This window comes from Lithobates pipiens, unplaced genomic scaffold (assembly GCF_037356315.1).
Source record: "Lithobates pipiens isolate NorthernLeopardFrog02 unplaced genomic scaffold, aLitPip1_a1.2 Scaffold_16, whole genome shotgun sequence".
Classification (NCBI taxonomy): Eukaryota; Metazoa; Chordata; class Amphibia; order Anura; family Ranidae; genus Lithobates; species Lithobates pipiens.
Genome location: NW_027507748.1, coordinates 253,114,049 through 253,130,676, shown reverse-complemented (window position 1 = coordinate 253,130,676; position 16,628 = coordinate 253,114,049). Strand labels below are relative to the sequence as shown.

The window sequence follows — 16,628 nt, the reverse complement described above, 5'->3', positions numbered from 1 at the left end:
TTTTTTTTTTTTTTTTAGACCCTGCATTTCTCAATAAAGAGAACCTGTCATCAAATAAATCATATAGGAGACTGTTACCTATGTGATTGGAAAAAAATAGTTCCGTAAAATTTTTTATTTTTTTTTGCAAAAAAGTTACACCCAAACATATAAAATCCCCCCCACTAATTTTTTAACCCCCCCCCCCCCCCCACATTTACACACGCACAAATGTAAACGCATGCGCCGGGCGCCTACACGTGAAACAGTCGATTGTGATACACATGTTACATGCACGCTGGAGTGAAAGCAATAATTCTTTCACCAAGACCACCTCCGTAACACTAAACTGATACCTATAGAGGGGTCTTTGAAGCTTGTCGCCTATAGCAAATATAGGGTACTGAAGTTTGACACCATTTATTGGGCGCAAAAAAAAAAATCAAGGTTTGGCATGTTGGGTATCTATTTACTCATTTCTCTAGGGTGTCTACTTAGAGAAAATATATAATGTTTGGGGTTTTGTGTAATCTTCAGGTCTAAAATGATTTTGTAAACGTGTGCAAAAAACAGAAAACCGGCTCTGGCAGCAAAAGGATTAATGGCTGTGTGTTGTGTTATTTTGAGGGGGCAGCAAATTTACACTGTTATACAAGCTATACACTCCCTACATTACATTGTAGCAAAGTGTCATTTCTTCAGTGTTGTCACATGAAAAGATATAATAAAATATTTTCACAATTGTGAGGGGTGTACTCACTTTTGTGAGATATTGTATGTGGCTATTACAGCTAAAAAAGATAACTACCAAGGGGCCACTACTTGATTGTGCTAAAGAGTTTTTTGATTTCTGACAGCCGCAGGGATAGCCATCCAATCCCAATAAAATTAGCTTGTAACATGTTTAACCACTTGCCGACCGCCGCACGACGATATACGTCGACAGAATGGCACGGGCAGGCATATGGGCGTATATATATACGTCCCTGCGTTCCCGCGGGTGGGGGGCCCGATCGGGCCCCCCCCGGTGCCTGCGGCGGTCGGTATTCGTTCGGGAGCGATCCGGGATGAGGGGGCGGCCATTCATTCATGGCCACCCCCTTGCGATCGCTCCCGACGAATGGAAATGCTCCGTGACATCACTTCCTCTCCTGTAATGTAAACACAGGAGAGGAAGTGATGTAATCTCTCCTCCGTGTCGGTATTTTTCGTTCCGGCACCGAGGAGAGAGGATCAGTGAGTTGCACCAACACGACACTACACAGTAGAACATGCCAGGCACACTCACACCCCCCCTTCACCCCCCGATCACCCCCCCAATTACCCCTGCCCCCCCAGTCACAGTGACACCAATTGCATTTTTTTTTTTTTTGCATTGGTGTCATTTGTGACTGTAATAACTGTTAGGGCAGTTAGAGTTGGCCCCCTTTAGTTCTAATGTACCCCCCTAACCCCCCCCAATAAAGGTTTAACCCCGTGATCACCCCCCGTCGCCAGTGTCACTAAGGCTGGGTTCACATTGCAGCGGTTTATGAGAACGGATGTGATTCGCACCGCACTGCAGTGCAAATCACATCCGATCTCTGTGCGATTCGAGTTCAGCCATACAGATAGTATGGCTGAATTCGCGCCGCACCCACTGCACCCGCCGCAAATTCGCACGGGACCCTTTTTTTGGTCCGCAGCAGAATCGGATCGCATGGGTGTTCACACCATGCGATCCGAGTTTGCAGATCGCACTGCGATATGCGAACTGATCTGGGGGTGTCATTAACATTTCACTGACACTCCCAGCAGTTCGCATAGGGCAGTGTGAACTGCCGCCGGGAAGCATGCGATGCGGGAACCCGCCGCGGATTTGTGGCGTTCCCGCATCGCTCCAGTGTGAACCCAGCCTAATAAGCGATCATTTTTCTGATCGCTGTATTAGTGTCACAGGTGACGCTAGTTAGGCAGGTAGGTATTTAGGTTCGCCGCAGCTTTTTATAGCTCAGGGACCCCCATATACTACCGCATAAAGCCCCCTGATTGCCCCCTAGTTAACCCTTTCACCAGTGATCACCATATAACTGTTACAGGTGACGCTGGTTGGTTAGTTATTTTTTATAGTTTCAGGGCACCCGCCATTTATTACCTAATAAAGGTTTAACCCCCTGATCACCCGGCGGGTGTCATTTGTGACTGTAATAACTGTTAGGGCAGTTAGGGTTAGCCCCCTTTAGTTCTAAGGTACCCCCCTAACCCCCCAATAAAGGTTTAACCCCGTGATCACCCCCCGTCGCCAGTGTCACTAAGGCTGGGTTCACATTGCAGCGGTTTATGAGAACGGATGTGATTCGCACCGCACTGCAGTGCAAATCACATCCGATCTCTGTGCGATTCGAGTTCAGCCATACAGATAGTATGGCTGAATTCGTGCCGCACCCGCCGCAAACTCGCACGGGACCCTTTTTTTGGTCCGCAGCAGAATCGGATTGCATGGGTGTTCACACCATGCGATCCGAGTTTGCAGATCGCACTGCGATATGCGAACTGATCTGGGGGTGTCATTAACATTTCACTGACACTCCCAGCAGTTCGCATAGGGCAGTGTGAACTGCCGCCGGGAGGCATGCGATGCGGGAACCCGCCGCGGATTCGTGGCGTTCCCGCATCGCTCCAGTGTGAACCCAGCCTAATAAGCGATCATTTTTCTGATCGCTGTATTAGTGTCACAGGTGACGTTAGTTAGGCAGGTAGGTATTTAGGTTCGCCGCAGCTTTTTATAGCGCCAGGGACCCCCATATACTACCGCATAAAGCCCCCTGATTGCCCCCTAGTTAACCCTTTCACCAGTGATCACCATATAACTGTTACAGGTGACGCTGGTTGGTTAGTTATTTTTTTATAGTTTCAGGGCACCCGCCATTTATTACCTAGTCTCACTAGTGTACCCCTAAATTTAGGGGTGTCTACTTTCCAAAATGGGGTCATTGGGGGGGGGGGGGGTTTGTGCCATCTTGGCATTTTATGGCCTTCAAAACTGTAACGCCCTTAGAAAGCCTGAAGGCGGTGCTTGGTTTTCGGGGCCCCGTACGTGGCTAGGCTCCCAAAAAGTCCCACATATGTGGTATCCCCGTACTCAGGAGAAGCAGCAGAATTTATTTTGGGGTGTCATTTCACATATGCCCATAGCATGTGTGAGCAATATATCATTTAGTGACAACTTTGTGTAAAAAAAAAAAAAAAAATTGTCATTATTCAATCGCTTGAGGCAAAAAAATAAAATATTCAATGGGCTCAACATGCCACTTATCAATTTCCTTAGGGGGTCTACTTTCCAAAATGGGGTCATTTGGGGGGGTTTTGTACTGCCCTGCCATTTTAGCACCTCAAGGAATGAGATAGGCAGTCGTAAACTAAAAGCTGCGTAAATTCCAGAAAACGTACCTTAGTTTGTAGATGTGACAACTTTTGCGCAAACCAATAAATATACAGTTATTGACTTTTTTTTTTACCAAAGACATGTGGCTGAATATATTTTGGCCTAAATGTATGACTAAAATTGAGTTTATTGGATTTTTCTAATAACAAAAAGTAGAAAATATCATTTTTTTTCAAAATTTGCGGTCTTTTTACATTTATATCGCAAAAAATAAAAATCGCAGAGGCAATCAAATACCATCAAAAGAAAGCTCTATTTGTGGGAAGAAAAGGACGCAAATTTTGTTTGGGTACAACATTGCATGACCGCGCAATTACCAGTTAAAGCAGCGCAGTGCCAAATTGTAAAAAGACCTCTGGTCATTGACCAGCGAAATGGTCCGGTCTGAAAGTGGTTAATTTCAAACAATGCAGAGCTTATTACAGACACTCATTTAATGAAAATCTGGGTCATTGTGACTATAACAGGATTCTGTTTTGATATAAAGCTGAAACCCTAGGATTGTTAAAAATTGCATTGCCCTCAATACTGCAAGGGTTAAAGTGATACTAAAGTCTTAATTTTACCTAAAAAAAAAAAAAAAAAGAACAAACCTGTTATACTTGCCTGCTCTGTACAGTGGTTTTTCACAGAGCAGCCCAGATCCTCCTTCTCTTGGGTCCCTCTTTGGTGTTCCTGGCCCCTCCCTCCTGTTGAGTGCCCCCACAGGAAGCAGACAGCTACTGGGGCACTGGAGCCGAGCCATAGCTCCTTGTGTCCATTCAGACAATGAGCAGTGGGCCCACCCTTTTTCTTTCCTTATTGGCTGACTGATTTTGATTGACAGCAGCGGGAGCCAATGGCCCCACGCTGCTGTCTCAGTCAGTGAAGAGGGGAGTCACCGACAGCCAAGTCTCTTGTGCAGCATCGCTTTATCGAGATGAGGCTAAGGGGGGCTGCCACCTACAGAAGGCTTTTTATTTTCATGCATAGGATGCATTAACATTAACAAACCTTCTGACTTTACAACCACAATAAATGCTCATTGGGACTAGGGATAGTGAAATAACTTTATTCTTTAAAATAAATATAAACGTTGTGCTTTAAAATATACTCTTCACATTATTTATGTATATGTGATAACCAAAGTGCAAATATGTGTGTGAATCACACATCGTGATACATCCAGTAACTAGTAACTCCCCAAAGCATATCAATACAGGGATCTTCCGTATCTACTTCAGGGGGGAAATATAGTCTTTAAGTAGATACGGAAGTTCCCTGTATCAATACTCATGGGGAGGGGGACAGGATGGACGTTCAACATGTGAGCTGTCAGGAAAGAACCCCATACCATCCCAATATCGATCAGGTATCTTTACATGCTGTTTTCCTGATGCAGAGTGGCGCACTGACACACCTATACTATGTGAGTACCTCATAGAGTGGTTTTTCATGTGATTAATAAACTGTAAAAACGTTATTACACCATCCAGTCCTTTTTTCACTCAACGGAGGTATAGTGCTGATGGGTCCAGGAGTCTGGTTAAAACTGCAGAGCCCCAGAGGGGGTTCACAGGCGTGTATTTACTAAGCTTAAGTTCAAAGTCACAAGCTTAGGAGCACCTGAGTGTGATCACTGTGGCTTGCTTGGGATTATCCACACAGCAGTTTACAAATCGCATGGATCACTGCGGCTTATTTTGGATAATTTACACAGCAGTTTGCAAATCGCATGGACTTTAGAAGCACTTTTGAAATTGGATGACACATGCGCATAGAAGCACTTTTTATTCATCTATATATTTAAGTGGATTGGGTCCACTATATGATTTTATGAACAATAATTTTGATACAACCAATCAACATATGGATGCAGGTTATAGCACTTTTTACTAGTGTGAATATTTATTTTCATTTATATGTTCATTTATTTTTTGTAACCATTTGTTGCACTATTGTCACTTTTTACAGTCACTAGTTACTGGGTGTTACTAGTTACTATGTGTGTTTCACATGCATATTTGCACTTTGGTTATCACATTTTATATATATATATATAATGTGAAGAGTTTATTTGAAAGTGCAGCGTATATATTTATTTATGCTTTTATCTGCATGTTTTTTATGAGACATGCTTAACACTTGCAGCTGTTTCACTGTGCCATTTAGGCAATTTATAATCAGAGGAGGCTCACAGGATCTTTTATATAGCAACCTTAGTCTCAAAACCAGCGTTCTCCTCTTTAACCTTCAGGGTTGAGGGTGGGCCCTATCATTACAGACTGCCGGCAAGAATGCTGGTGCTGCAATGGCACTGAAACTACCAATCCCCTACCATCCCCCTGTAATGATGGTGGTCCTCTTCTCTCCTGAGGAGACACCGCTAGCAGCCATCCAATAAGAAATGACCACGTTTATTGATCCTGAAGTGGTCCTTTAAAAGCCTTTATCATTTTAGAGTTAACCATTAATGATGGCTCTAGAATTACTGCTCTCCTGCTGATGGTCATAGAGTTACGTCAAATGCATGTTTGTTTACATACACACCCTAGGCTATGCGCTGGCTTTTTTTAGGGGGGTGACAGGTGCTTTTAATTTTTTATTTTTTTTATTGGTTTTATGTATTTTTCGTTTTTTTTTTTTTTTTTTTAATTTATTTATTTAACCTTCTTGCTAACGCAAGGAGGCTAACAATTGTATGCACCTTCTATAGCTGAGCTCAGGTAGAGGAGACTGCGCATGCATAAAATTGATTTATTTTGTAACATTTAACTCTAGTGTTCATTCTCTTTATTTAAATCTCTGTTCCACCTCTGTCCTTTCTCAAGACAAGGCAGGTTATCGTTACACCTTTAAGCATGTTTTAGCCAAAATCGTCTTTGGGAGTACATAAAGCAAATGCAGTTAGGAATGAAGCAACAAACCTGTAGATACAGGTGAGTCTACTATTTCCACTTCTCAGCACCTCTATGCAAGCTTCAGAATGCACTGCATCATTAATATGTGCGCATATTGTATGTTATTTATATTGCATACATGTAAATAGATGCATGGATATACTGTAAATATACAGTATCCATATTGGCTTTTGGTTCTTTAAGAAATCTTACAAATACGGCAACAGACGTACTTTCAATAAATTATTTTTTCTGTATGCTGTTTCAGGGGGAGAAAGCTTTCCGGCAGTAAAGAAAACACTATCTGAAAGACTTGGAAAGAAGATATCACCTGTTATTGCTCCTGATGCTCGCCATAAAAAAAGTATGTCCCAAAAAGTTACAAAATATTGTTGTAAGTTTTGTGTAGGATTAAGTACTGTCCTTAATTAGAATTACTCACATTTCATAATTAGACTGCTTTTGTTTTGATATGCAATTTGTCCTTCAGAAAACCTCATTAATAGAGGACTACTGTCAATGGTATGGTGTACATAGGAATATTAAAGGCTATTGCACCCACTATTCACTGATCACAGGTGGAATACTTTGCAAGTTTTAGGTGCCGTAGTTTGTCATCTTTTTACTGCCGTGCAAAAATTAAAATATTTACTTGTTTGCTATCTGTATTCTTGGCAAAATATAATCTTTTATATTTTTACCGAAAAATTGGGTTTTCTATTCTGTTTGTGTGCATTAAAATACATTTAACTGGATCTTTTCCTGAATGTATATGTTTCAGAAATGGCTGCACAAATATTGTGGGACATACAAAATTGCAACAGCCACCATTTTATTCTCCAGGGCCTCTAAGTAATTTTCTAACAAAAAAATCTTGTATGTAAAAAAAATGTCCAAATTGGTCTGGACGGCAAGTGGTTAATGTATTCTAGGAGAAGGATTTTACAATGAGTTAAAAATACTGTTTTTATCCCATTGAACAGGTGCTTGTGGGGATTTATATGTCTTAATTTATCTAGATCATATAGCAACCGCATACACCTGCTTTGACTGCTCTGCTTCCTCAATCTTACAGGTGGGGAAGGGTGCACTCTTGACATCACTGGTCACAAATCTCATGAGTCTCTGTGTCAGCATGCTCTGGCATTCGTAACACCTGTCTGACATCTGTATGCTTCCTCTACCAGCAGAGACTAATGCCAGCCCCAGATGAGAAGACACTGAAGACACTTCTTTCCTCCTCCTCCAAATGTAGGGATTGACAGTGGCTTCCCACGTCTCAGGAGTCACTGTCAATCACTTCCCTTGGAGGAGGAAAGGAGTGTTATCTGTGTGTTTTTATCTCTGGCTGCATGTGCACATGGGCACATTGTCCTGTTGGGAGGAGGGTGCATAAAATTCATAGAATGAATTCCAGGGAATTCATTAGGAACTTGAAAGGGGAAACAGCCATTTGAAACAGGAAAGTGCAGCCAGCAGAATGAAGAGGAAATTGCATCTTTACTATATGAATAAGCTGCACTTATTAAATGTTTCTTCCCCAGCAGTGGAAATTGCAGTAACATATTTCAGCTCTAAAGCAGTATTGAACCTAAAAAATTAAAACCCCCGATAGGGAAGTTTTTTTTTTTTTTTTTTAATGACAGAATGTACACTGAGCTGCCCTTGCACAGCACAGTGTACTTTTACTGCACCACTCTGTACCATGACTTCCATGCGTGAGAGTGATGTCATTGCAGACTGGCCATTCAAGCAGACAAACTGACCAAACCTGGAAAAAACACCAGAAGAAAGATGGCAGTGCTCTTTACCAGTGGGAACAGTGACAACTGTGCTGGAAAGCATGGTTTGACAGGTAATGTGCTAGTGTGCACAGCAGTTTAGCACATTGTGGCAGACTTCTTCCCACTCTGAAGCACCTTGACCCCATGTTAACGGGGGCAAGGGCCTCTTCCCCACAATCCTGGGCTGTGGTCGGCGTGCTTATCAGAATTCGGAAGCCTCCTTTAACAAGGGGGTCTTTTCTTACATCAGGGGACACACGTGGGTTATATTGGCGTATCAGGTGCTGGACACTGGTTTGCCCCTTAAGGTGTGAACTTCCCCATATAACCCCTCCCACTACTGGGAGTCCTCGGTTTTTTTTTTGCCAGTGTCTAAGGTGTTGGGCATGTGTAAGGATGTGTGTACTGAGCTCCACGGGCAGTAATCCTTTGATGAGAGCCAGACATCCTGACTGGATCCATTCTGATGTCCCCATAATGGACTAAATGAATTGTACCTGGGCCTCGTCATCCGAAGATGCAAGGTTTTGCTTGCGAATGCTTTTAAAGTTGGGCCCTTGGATCCAGTACTTTTTGGTAGTAAGGCTAATAAAAGTTTACTGGCAGGGTCTTCTAGGAAGGTCCAGGATTGTGGGATTACCTGAGTGTACCCCTGTTCCTGAAGGTTTTCTTAAGGTCTCAGAGTCTACCGTGAAAGGTGAAGATTGTTTTTTTTATCTCTGATAAACCCTGCTGTGAGGAAAGGTAGGGGAGATTTTCTCAGGAATCTCTGCTTCCATGTATTGTGTTGTTATGTCATGTCTATGTATCACCACTGGAGGCTGTATTGAACACTCACCATTCTGATGCTGGAAACAGCAGAAGCTCCACTCGCCTCTCCATTCAAGCCAGCTCAGACCCTCGGGTATGAAGGGGGGTTCTGATCACTTCCTGGACCCCCATATTGGCGTTTTTTGATCCCTTGAATGCCAGCCAGCTGCCTCTTTTTTTTCTTATAAAAAAAGAAAAAAAAATGTTTTTTTGGGCAAGTCGCGGCCGCTCGTCAGGTGGAGAATTTACCCCGCCACCACCCACCATGATGCCAGCGCTCACACACTTCCCTGTTGAAAGAGGAAGGGGGGCATTTTTGTGCGGGGGCGTGGCTAAACGGCATCAGTAATACGGAAGTAATTTAAGCTAAACAGGAAAAGCTGCAGCCTGGCGGTGGAGGGATAGAGCAGAGTGGTTGCTGCTCAGGTTTGGTGACACGGGCAATAGAGATGGCCTTTCGGTTCGCACGGTGGTTGGTTTGCAGCAAAACTTTGCTCGTTCGCGATTCGCCAACCCGGCGGACTTCGGGTGCTGTTTGCGGTGGCCATATTTGTTTACATTGTGAAGAACTTTGACCCATGACACATCCATCATGGGGTAGAGGTCAGCCAATTAAGACATTTCAGCACATGGACATACCCGCTACCTTATAAATAGACCTGATCTGGCGGCCATTTTACATTCTGTCTTTTGTCATTGTAGGGAAAGGACGCTGTGTGGAGCAGGAACAGTCACTCTAATCACTAGCTAGCTATTACTATTAGGTCCACAAAAGTCCTTTTAAGGACTGGTATAGGTGTACAGTATATAGGGTTGTAATACACGTATAATATACTTTCTTTCAAATATAGAAAGTATATTATGGTGCACTGCTGTGCTGCTGAGTGCTGACCGATTCTGCAGCTGTCTTTTATCAGTGTAGGGACTGAGGGACAGTTTGGTGTTTGGAGAAGGGACAGTCTGCAATTTACCAGCTAGCTAGTACTAGGTCCACTGGTATAGGTGTACAGTATATAGGGTTGGAATAAACGTATAATATACTTTCTTTCAAATATAGAAAGCATATTATAGTGCACTGCATGCAGTGCTGCTGACCGATTCTGCAGCTGTCATTTCTCAGTGTAGGGAGGAATAGTTTGATGTTTGGAGCAGGGACAGTCTGCAATTCACTGGCTACTAGCTAGCTACTATTAGGTCCACAAAGGTCCTTTTAAGGACTGGTATAGGTGTACTATTTGGTGTGCAGTATATAGAGGTGTGATACACGTATAAAATACTTTCAAATATAGAAAGCATAGTATAGTGCATTTCCACTGTGGAGCATTGTGACTGCTGAGCGGTTCTGCAGTGATACTACAAAGAGTGACAAACGTAATTAGAAAAAAGTATTATAACTGGTGTGATAGACCAGTGGCCCCCCCAAAATGACAGATTGAAGCGGGGTGTTATATACCTTCTTCCACATATACTACACTTCTCTAGAGACTTTTGTTACAGGGTAATTTAAAAAATGACAGGCAGAGGAAGAGGCAGGCCCTTCCGCAGGGGTGGTAGGGGTAGGGCAGGAGCAACAGGCTTGAGCCAAAGTGGCAAGTTGCAGAAAGTGCATTTGATTACGTCAAAGGACGCACCAGACTTGGTTGAGTGGCTCACTCAACCTTACTCTTCTGCACCCTCCCCATCCTCTCGATCTGCACCCTCTTCTTCACTCTCTGCTGTGTGCACCCCCAAAGACACTACCACCACCAAATGCTTGAGTCACAGGAATTATTTTCTGATCCATCACAAGACATTGCCGATGCGCAGCCACTCTTGGCATTGGATCAGGAAGAGGAAGTAGCAACAACCGCCACTCAGCAGTCTGACGACAGTACCCAGATCAGCCCGAGGAGGTTGGTCCCCGGTGTTGCTGTCTACTGCGAGATCTCTAATTATAGCGGTGGGGAAGGTGACGTTGATGATGCTGTGTCTAGTGATGGCACGTGGGTGCCCACAAGAGAGGAAGAGGAGGGGAGTTCAAAGGGAGATATGGACCAGCAGATAGGGAGGAGAAGCAGACGGGACTTACATTGCACAGAAGGGACAAACCAGGCTGCTAATGTATCAGAAGCGAGGCATCAGCCATGTACAGTCACATCTGGCGCTCCCAGGACGCCGGAACATGGCTCCGCAGTGTGGGCTTTTTTTAACGTGTCCGCTGCTGACAATAGTGTTGCCATCTGCAGCCTTTGCAGTCAACGCATAAGTCTTGGTAAGCCCAACACTCACCTAGGGATGACTGCCTTAAGAAGGCACATGAGCTGGTGCCCAAATGACTGCAGGCCAGGGGGAGGAAAGCCGAAGGGCATGTTGTGGAGATGAGACGCGCTGTGTGAGCGTGCGGTGAACTTCCGGGCTTGGGGAGGCTGAGCCGACCAGTGCAGAGCTGGAGTGAGACGTGAAACGGTCCTCCCACTTCCTGAATTCAGGCTCCTCCCACCCACGAGACATGAAAAACGCTGGATCTCCGGAATGCCAGGTCAGTCAAGAAAGGCTCAGGTATGAAAAAGAAATGTTAATGAAGGGTCAAGGCCCACCGGGATTTGAAAGGAGAAGTTTAACAAGTCTAACACTGGCTGGAGATGGACTGATTGGTGTGCTGGGGATGGAGGAGCAGGATGGCTTGGCTGGGAGGGAGAAGCATACGAATACAGCTAGGGCCTGTAAAGTAACCTACCAAGGCATAGAGACTGAGTCTATTAAAGAAGCCCAGGGGCAGCATGGGACACAGGATATCCCTGGAGAAGGGACTAAAGGGGTGAGAAAGGTAGACCCCTTAAAAGAAAATAAACGAGGGGCGGACTGTGAGGGGAGTCGGACCCACGATAAGTTCCCAGAAGGATCCCCAGGAAGGGATATAAGCAAACAAATACCACAAGCTATATTAAAACCCGCAACACTGGCACAGAGTCCCTCATTAGAGCAAATAGTGTCCCAATCAGAGGTAATAGGGGTGACAATGGATAAAGAACTAAAGGAGTTATTGAGAGCTCTTCCTACAAAAACGGATATACAAGCATTAATTGCAGCTGTAGAGCTATCTTGTAAACAAATGATGGATGGATTAAGAGAGGATATAGTAGCCCTGGGACATAGAGTGGAAGAGGTGGAGACAGACCAAGACGGCATTAAACTGGCAGTGGCGGACACACAAGAGGTCTTGGTTGTGTGTACCTATCAGTCTCTCTCATTTAGCAAGTATTATTTTTTCTTTTTTTTCGGTTGCTCTGTACTGGTGGGTGGTGCCGCTCGGGGGGGACACTAGGGTTATCACCCGCACCGATGGTTATGTTGCCCCCAATAGGATGGTAACAAGAAGGGAGACCTCTAATTCCGCAGATAGGTGGGAAGGAGGTGAAATCCCCCGATTAGTGGAGGGTATTTGGGTAAAATAAGTACATCCGGGAGGGGGAGGGGGGGTTTCCTTTTTTTTTTTTTCTCTCTCTCTCCCCTGCCCTTGGTATCTCAATGCTTTGATGATGTCAGGTATGACCAGAGGAAGTCAACGGAGTGTGGGGGGGGGGGGGGGGGTAGGAGGAGGAAGGTGAAGGGAGATGGAGGATGTCAAGATAATATCTTACAATGTAAGGGGACTGGGTTCCCCATGTAAAAGGGGTAGGCTCTGGTGCGAGCTGTGTTCCCTGGGAACAGAGATTTTCTTCAGGAGACGCACTTCACGTCAGGGGCAACCCCTCGATTGCCATGTTCACTGTTTAGTCAGTGGCATCATGCGACTTCCCCTATTAAGGGAGCAAGAGGAGTTTCAATAGCGTTCCATAAGCAATGCCCTTTTTCTTGTATGGAAGTAAAAGCAGACCCAGAGGGACGTTATCTGTTTGTGAAGGGGAAAATTTATGGGCAGTGCTGTACATTTGCAACAATTTATGCCCCTAATAATTGCACAGTGGATTTCATATCAAAAACGTTGAAAAAATTAGGGAAGTTTAGGGAGGGGATATTAATATTAGGAGGAGATTTTAACCTCACATTAGATCCTGAGATGGACACATCATCTGGAAAAACACCATTATCATTTAGAGCACAGAGACACTTAAAAAAGAGTTTAAGAATGTTACATTTGATAGATAGTTGGCGGACACTACATGCACGAGAGAAAGATTTTAGTTATTACTCTAAGATACATAACACATACTCACGGATAGACCTATTTATGATAGATCAGTTTGATCTACATAGGGTACAATCCTCTAAAATTAGATTAATCACAATTTCAGATCATGCCTCAATAGAAATAAATATGAGGATGAGAACGGTAGGGAGTAAAGGGAAAATGTGGCGTTTAAATGAAAATATATTGGATGATAAAAGAGTTTTTGAAAAATTATATAAAAGGTTAACTGATTATTTTGTAGATAATGTTCCAGGTGATGTGTCCAACCAGATGGTGTGGGAGGCCCATAAGGCAGTAATGAGGGGGGCATTGATTGTGCAGGGCTCATATATAAAAAAGGAACGGCAAAAGGAAATAGAGGAACTTTTAGAAGAAATACATAAATTAGAAATTAAACATAAAAATAATCTACAATGTGTAGAGGCGAATAAAGTGGAGGGATTACTATTGAAATTAGTCCAATGTCTAGATCTAAAAGTGAAAAATAAACAAAGGTATTATGCACACCGTTTCTATGAGCAAGGGAGTAAAGGAGGAAAGTTACTAGCTAGACAGTTAAAGAGACAACAAGAATTAAAGCATGTCCATAATTTGGTAGTGAATAAGAAACAAAACATAGATACCCAGAAAATTACAGCAGAATTTCAAAAGTATTACAAGTTGTTGTATAATATTGAACCGAACCCAGTGAGGAACGGGGAGGGGGGATTAGAGGAAAGGAAAAAAAAAAAAAAATAGAGATTATTTAAGAGCAGCGGAACTGCCGACTATTCCGAAAAGAGCATTGGAGGAAATGGAACAAATAATTACGGAAGAAGAACTAAATAGGGTGATGATGAATTTAGCGTTAGGGAAGAGTCCAGGACCGGATGGCTTCACAAACGCATATTATAAAAGATTCCTGCCCTCAAGCGCATGCGCGGGGTTTCCCAAGATGGCCGCCGGCATCTAGAGCTCCGCTCCACCGCTGCCCTGCTTTAACCACTTCCCACCCGGCCAATGTATATATACGGCCGGGTGGGAGCCGCCTGCTCCTGATAGGACGTTCAGGAACGTCCTTCAGGAGTAGCGGGATCGCGCGCGCGCCCGCGCAGCGGCGCGATCCCGATGTGCTCGTGTCACCCGGACACGGCACATCTCAGATCGGCAGGAGGGCTCTGTGATTGGCCCTCCTGATCACATGATGGCCGTGTCCAATCACGGCCGTCATGTGATGTAAACAAACAGCCGATTGCTAGGCAATCGGCTCTCCTCTCCTCACACGGAAGACATCGCAGAGGAGAGCGGATCGCTGCAGCCGGCTGATGATCAGTGAGTATGGGCTGCTTTTCACAGCTTTTTACTCACTGATCATCAGTGTAGTGTCAACACACCACACAGTACAAACACAGTCCCCACATATGTCCCCAAAACACACATGTCCCAAAACATACATGTCCCCAAATAATAAAAACACATGTCCCTAATAATAAAAACATGTCCCCCACATATGTCCCACTAAAATCACATGTCCCAATGATTATCTGCACACATATGTACGTGATCACCTGCACACATATGTACATGATCATTTGCGTACATATGTCCGTGATCACACAAACCAATTATTATACACTTAACGGAATTTTTTTTACCAAAAACATGTAGCAGAATACATTTTGGCTTAAATTTATGACAAAATTTGATTTTATTGGATTTCTATTCAAATAGAAAAAATAAAATATTGTTTTTTTCCCAAATTTCCGCTTTTTTTGCGCTTATATCGCAAAAAAAAAAAACGGAGTCGTGAATAAATACCACCAAAATAAAGCTCTATTTGTGCGAACAAAATGATAACAATTTCATTTGGGTACAGTGTAGCATGACCGCGCAATTGTCACTGAAAGCGCTAGAGCGCTGAAAGCTGAAAATTGGGCTGGGAAGGAAGGGGGTGAAAGTGCCCTGTATTGAAGTGGTTAACCACCGGAGCCTCCAGAGCGCCCTCACACTGTACCGGACAGCAGATTCAAGTGGGGGAACACTCAGGGAACCCGCGGATGGCGTCCCCGAGCGCCAGAAAGGATTTGTCCGGCCGTATGAAAGCCGAAACCGGCCCTGTCAGTTACGCCAAGATGGCGGCTACACGAGGCCTCCCAGTCACAGCTTCCCAGGAAGTTTCCATAGCGGACCAGGACCAGGAACGGTTGCCTTTCCAAGGTACAGACTGTGCCCCTTTACCATCAGTTAACTCTCCCTCTTCCACTGAGTCTTTGCTGGGGGGATTGAGTGCAGGATATCCCACTACACCTATGAGGGATCCCCATACAGGCATGCTGCTGGCAGTCAGTGAGGCACAGGAAGATTTCCCTCCCCCCACAGACTTTCCTTCCATGATGACTGCTTTCTCACATATGCTTTCCAAAAGCCTAGCTATTTAGGCAAATCAGATCACTACCTCTATACATGCAGATCTGCAGCAAATAGGTCTGAGGCGGGACACTGTGGAACGGAAAACTGACCAGGCTGTATCACGGATCAATCAGAATTCGGCTAGATTGGAGGAGGTTCAGGACCAACTAGAAACGGCGTTTGCAAAAATCGATGACCTCGAAAACAGGTCGAGAAGATAAAATTTTAGGGTACGGGGGATCCCAGAATCTGAAAAAGAGGTACACAAGGTGGTGAGATCTCTCATAAAGAATTTGATCCCTGACATCCCGGATCGCCATCTAGAACTGGATAGAGCACATAGGGCTCTCCAGGCCCCCCGCTCTGACGGTTTACCCAGGGACATTATAGTCAAGCCGCACTATTACTCGGTGAAGGAGGAGGTCATGCGAAAATCCAGATATGCAGAAAATCTCTCGTTCCAGGGTCACAAGATCCAGCTATTCGCTGACCTCTCCCCATACACTATACAGAGGAGACGGTCGTTTAAACCTTTGCTACAAGTTTTGTTGGACAAAGAAATCGCTTACAGATGGTCGTTTCCTTTGAGGCTGAATTTTTCTTACAAGAACAAAAGCTTTGGATTCTCCTCGTTCCAGGAAGGTGAAAAACTTTTGATTCGACTAGGTCTGCTACAATTGGAACCCACAAAGGAACCTTCCACCAGGGGTACCCCAGCGTCAACCAAGAGGCCTCCCCCAGCGAGCCCGCTGCAGCAGATCTGGCTGACACAAAGCTCCAAACGATCCAAAGAAAATCTGCCACCTTGAGACTATTTTAGTTTCCCCATATGGGGTTGAACTTCCTCTTTTTCGGGGATCCCCTGGTTGTGGCACGGGCCACGGGACTCGGGGGTCTTTTGGGACTCTCTTGGCCCCCTCCTCTATCTAGAGGGTTACGGGTGGGAAGTCTTCACATGTTCTGAAATATGTTTTGGGGCCTTCTTCCCCTCCCCAAGTTGTCTGATTTTTTGCTCTCCTTTCGCCATGTATCTTTATAGGGGGGGGCTTTGGCATCTTTGCATCTTTACATTTTTTTGTATTTTTGTTCTCTTGTATTTTTTGCATTATAACCTTGGTCTAGGTCAACTTCTTTTAGTTTCAGGTTGAGGTCTCAGGCCTTGCTATTCTGGACTCGAACGACCGGTACAGCGA

The 16,628-nt window shown here is 44.4% G+C and overlaps 1 protein-coding gene across 12 annotated transcripts in view; it reads left to right on the top strand.

Moving 5' to 3' along the window:
• Nucleotides 1-16,628, top strand: part of LOC143982506 (zinc finger CCCH domain-containing protein 11A-like) — an 805,224-nt gene that overhangs the window by 265,953 nt on the left and 522,643 nt on the right. For all 12 annotated transcript variants that reach the window (XM_077481309.1, XM_077481314.1, XM_077481311.1 and 9 more), the window contains one exon: nt 6,551-6,646. In XM_077481309.1, the coding sequence (XP_077337435.1) occupies nt 6,551-6,646 (96 nt within the window). The remainder of the gene's footprint in view (nt 1-6,550; nt 6,647-16,628) is intronic.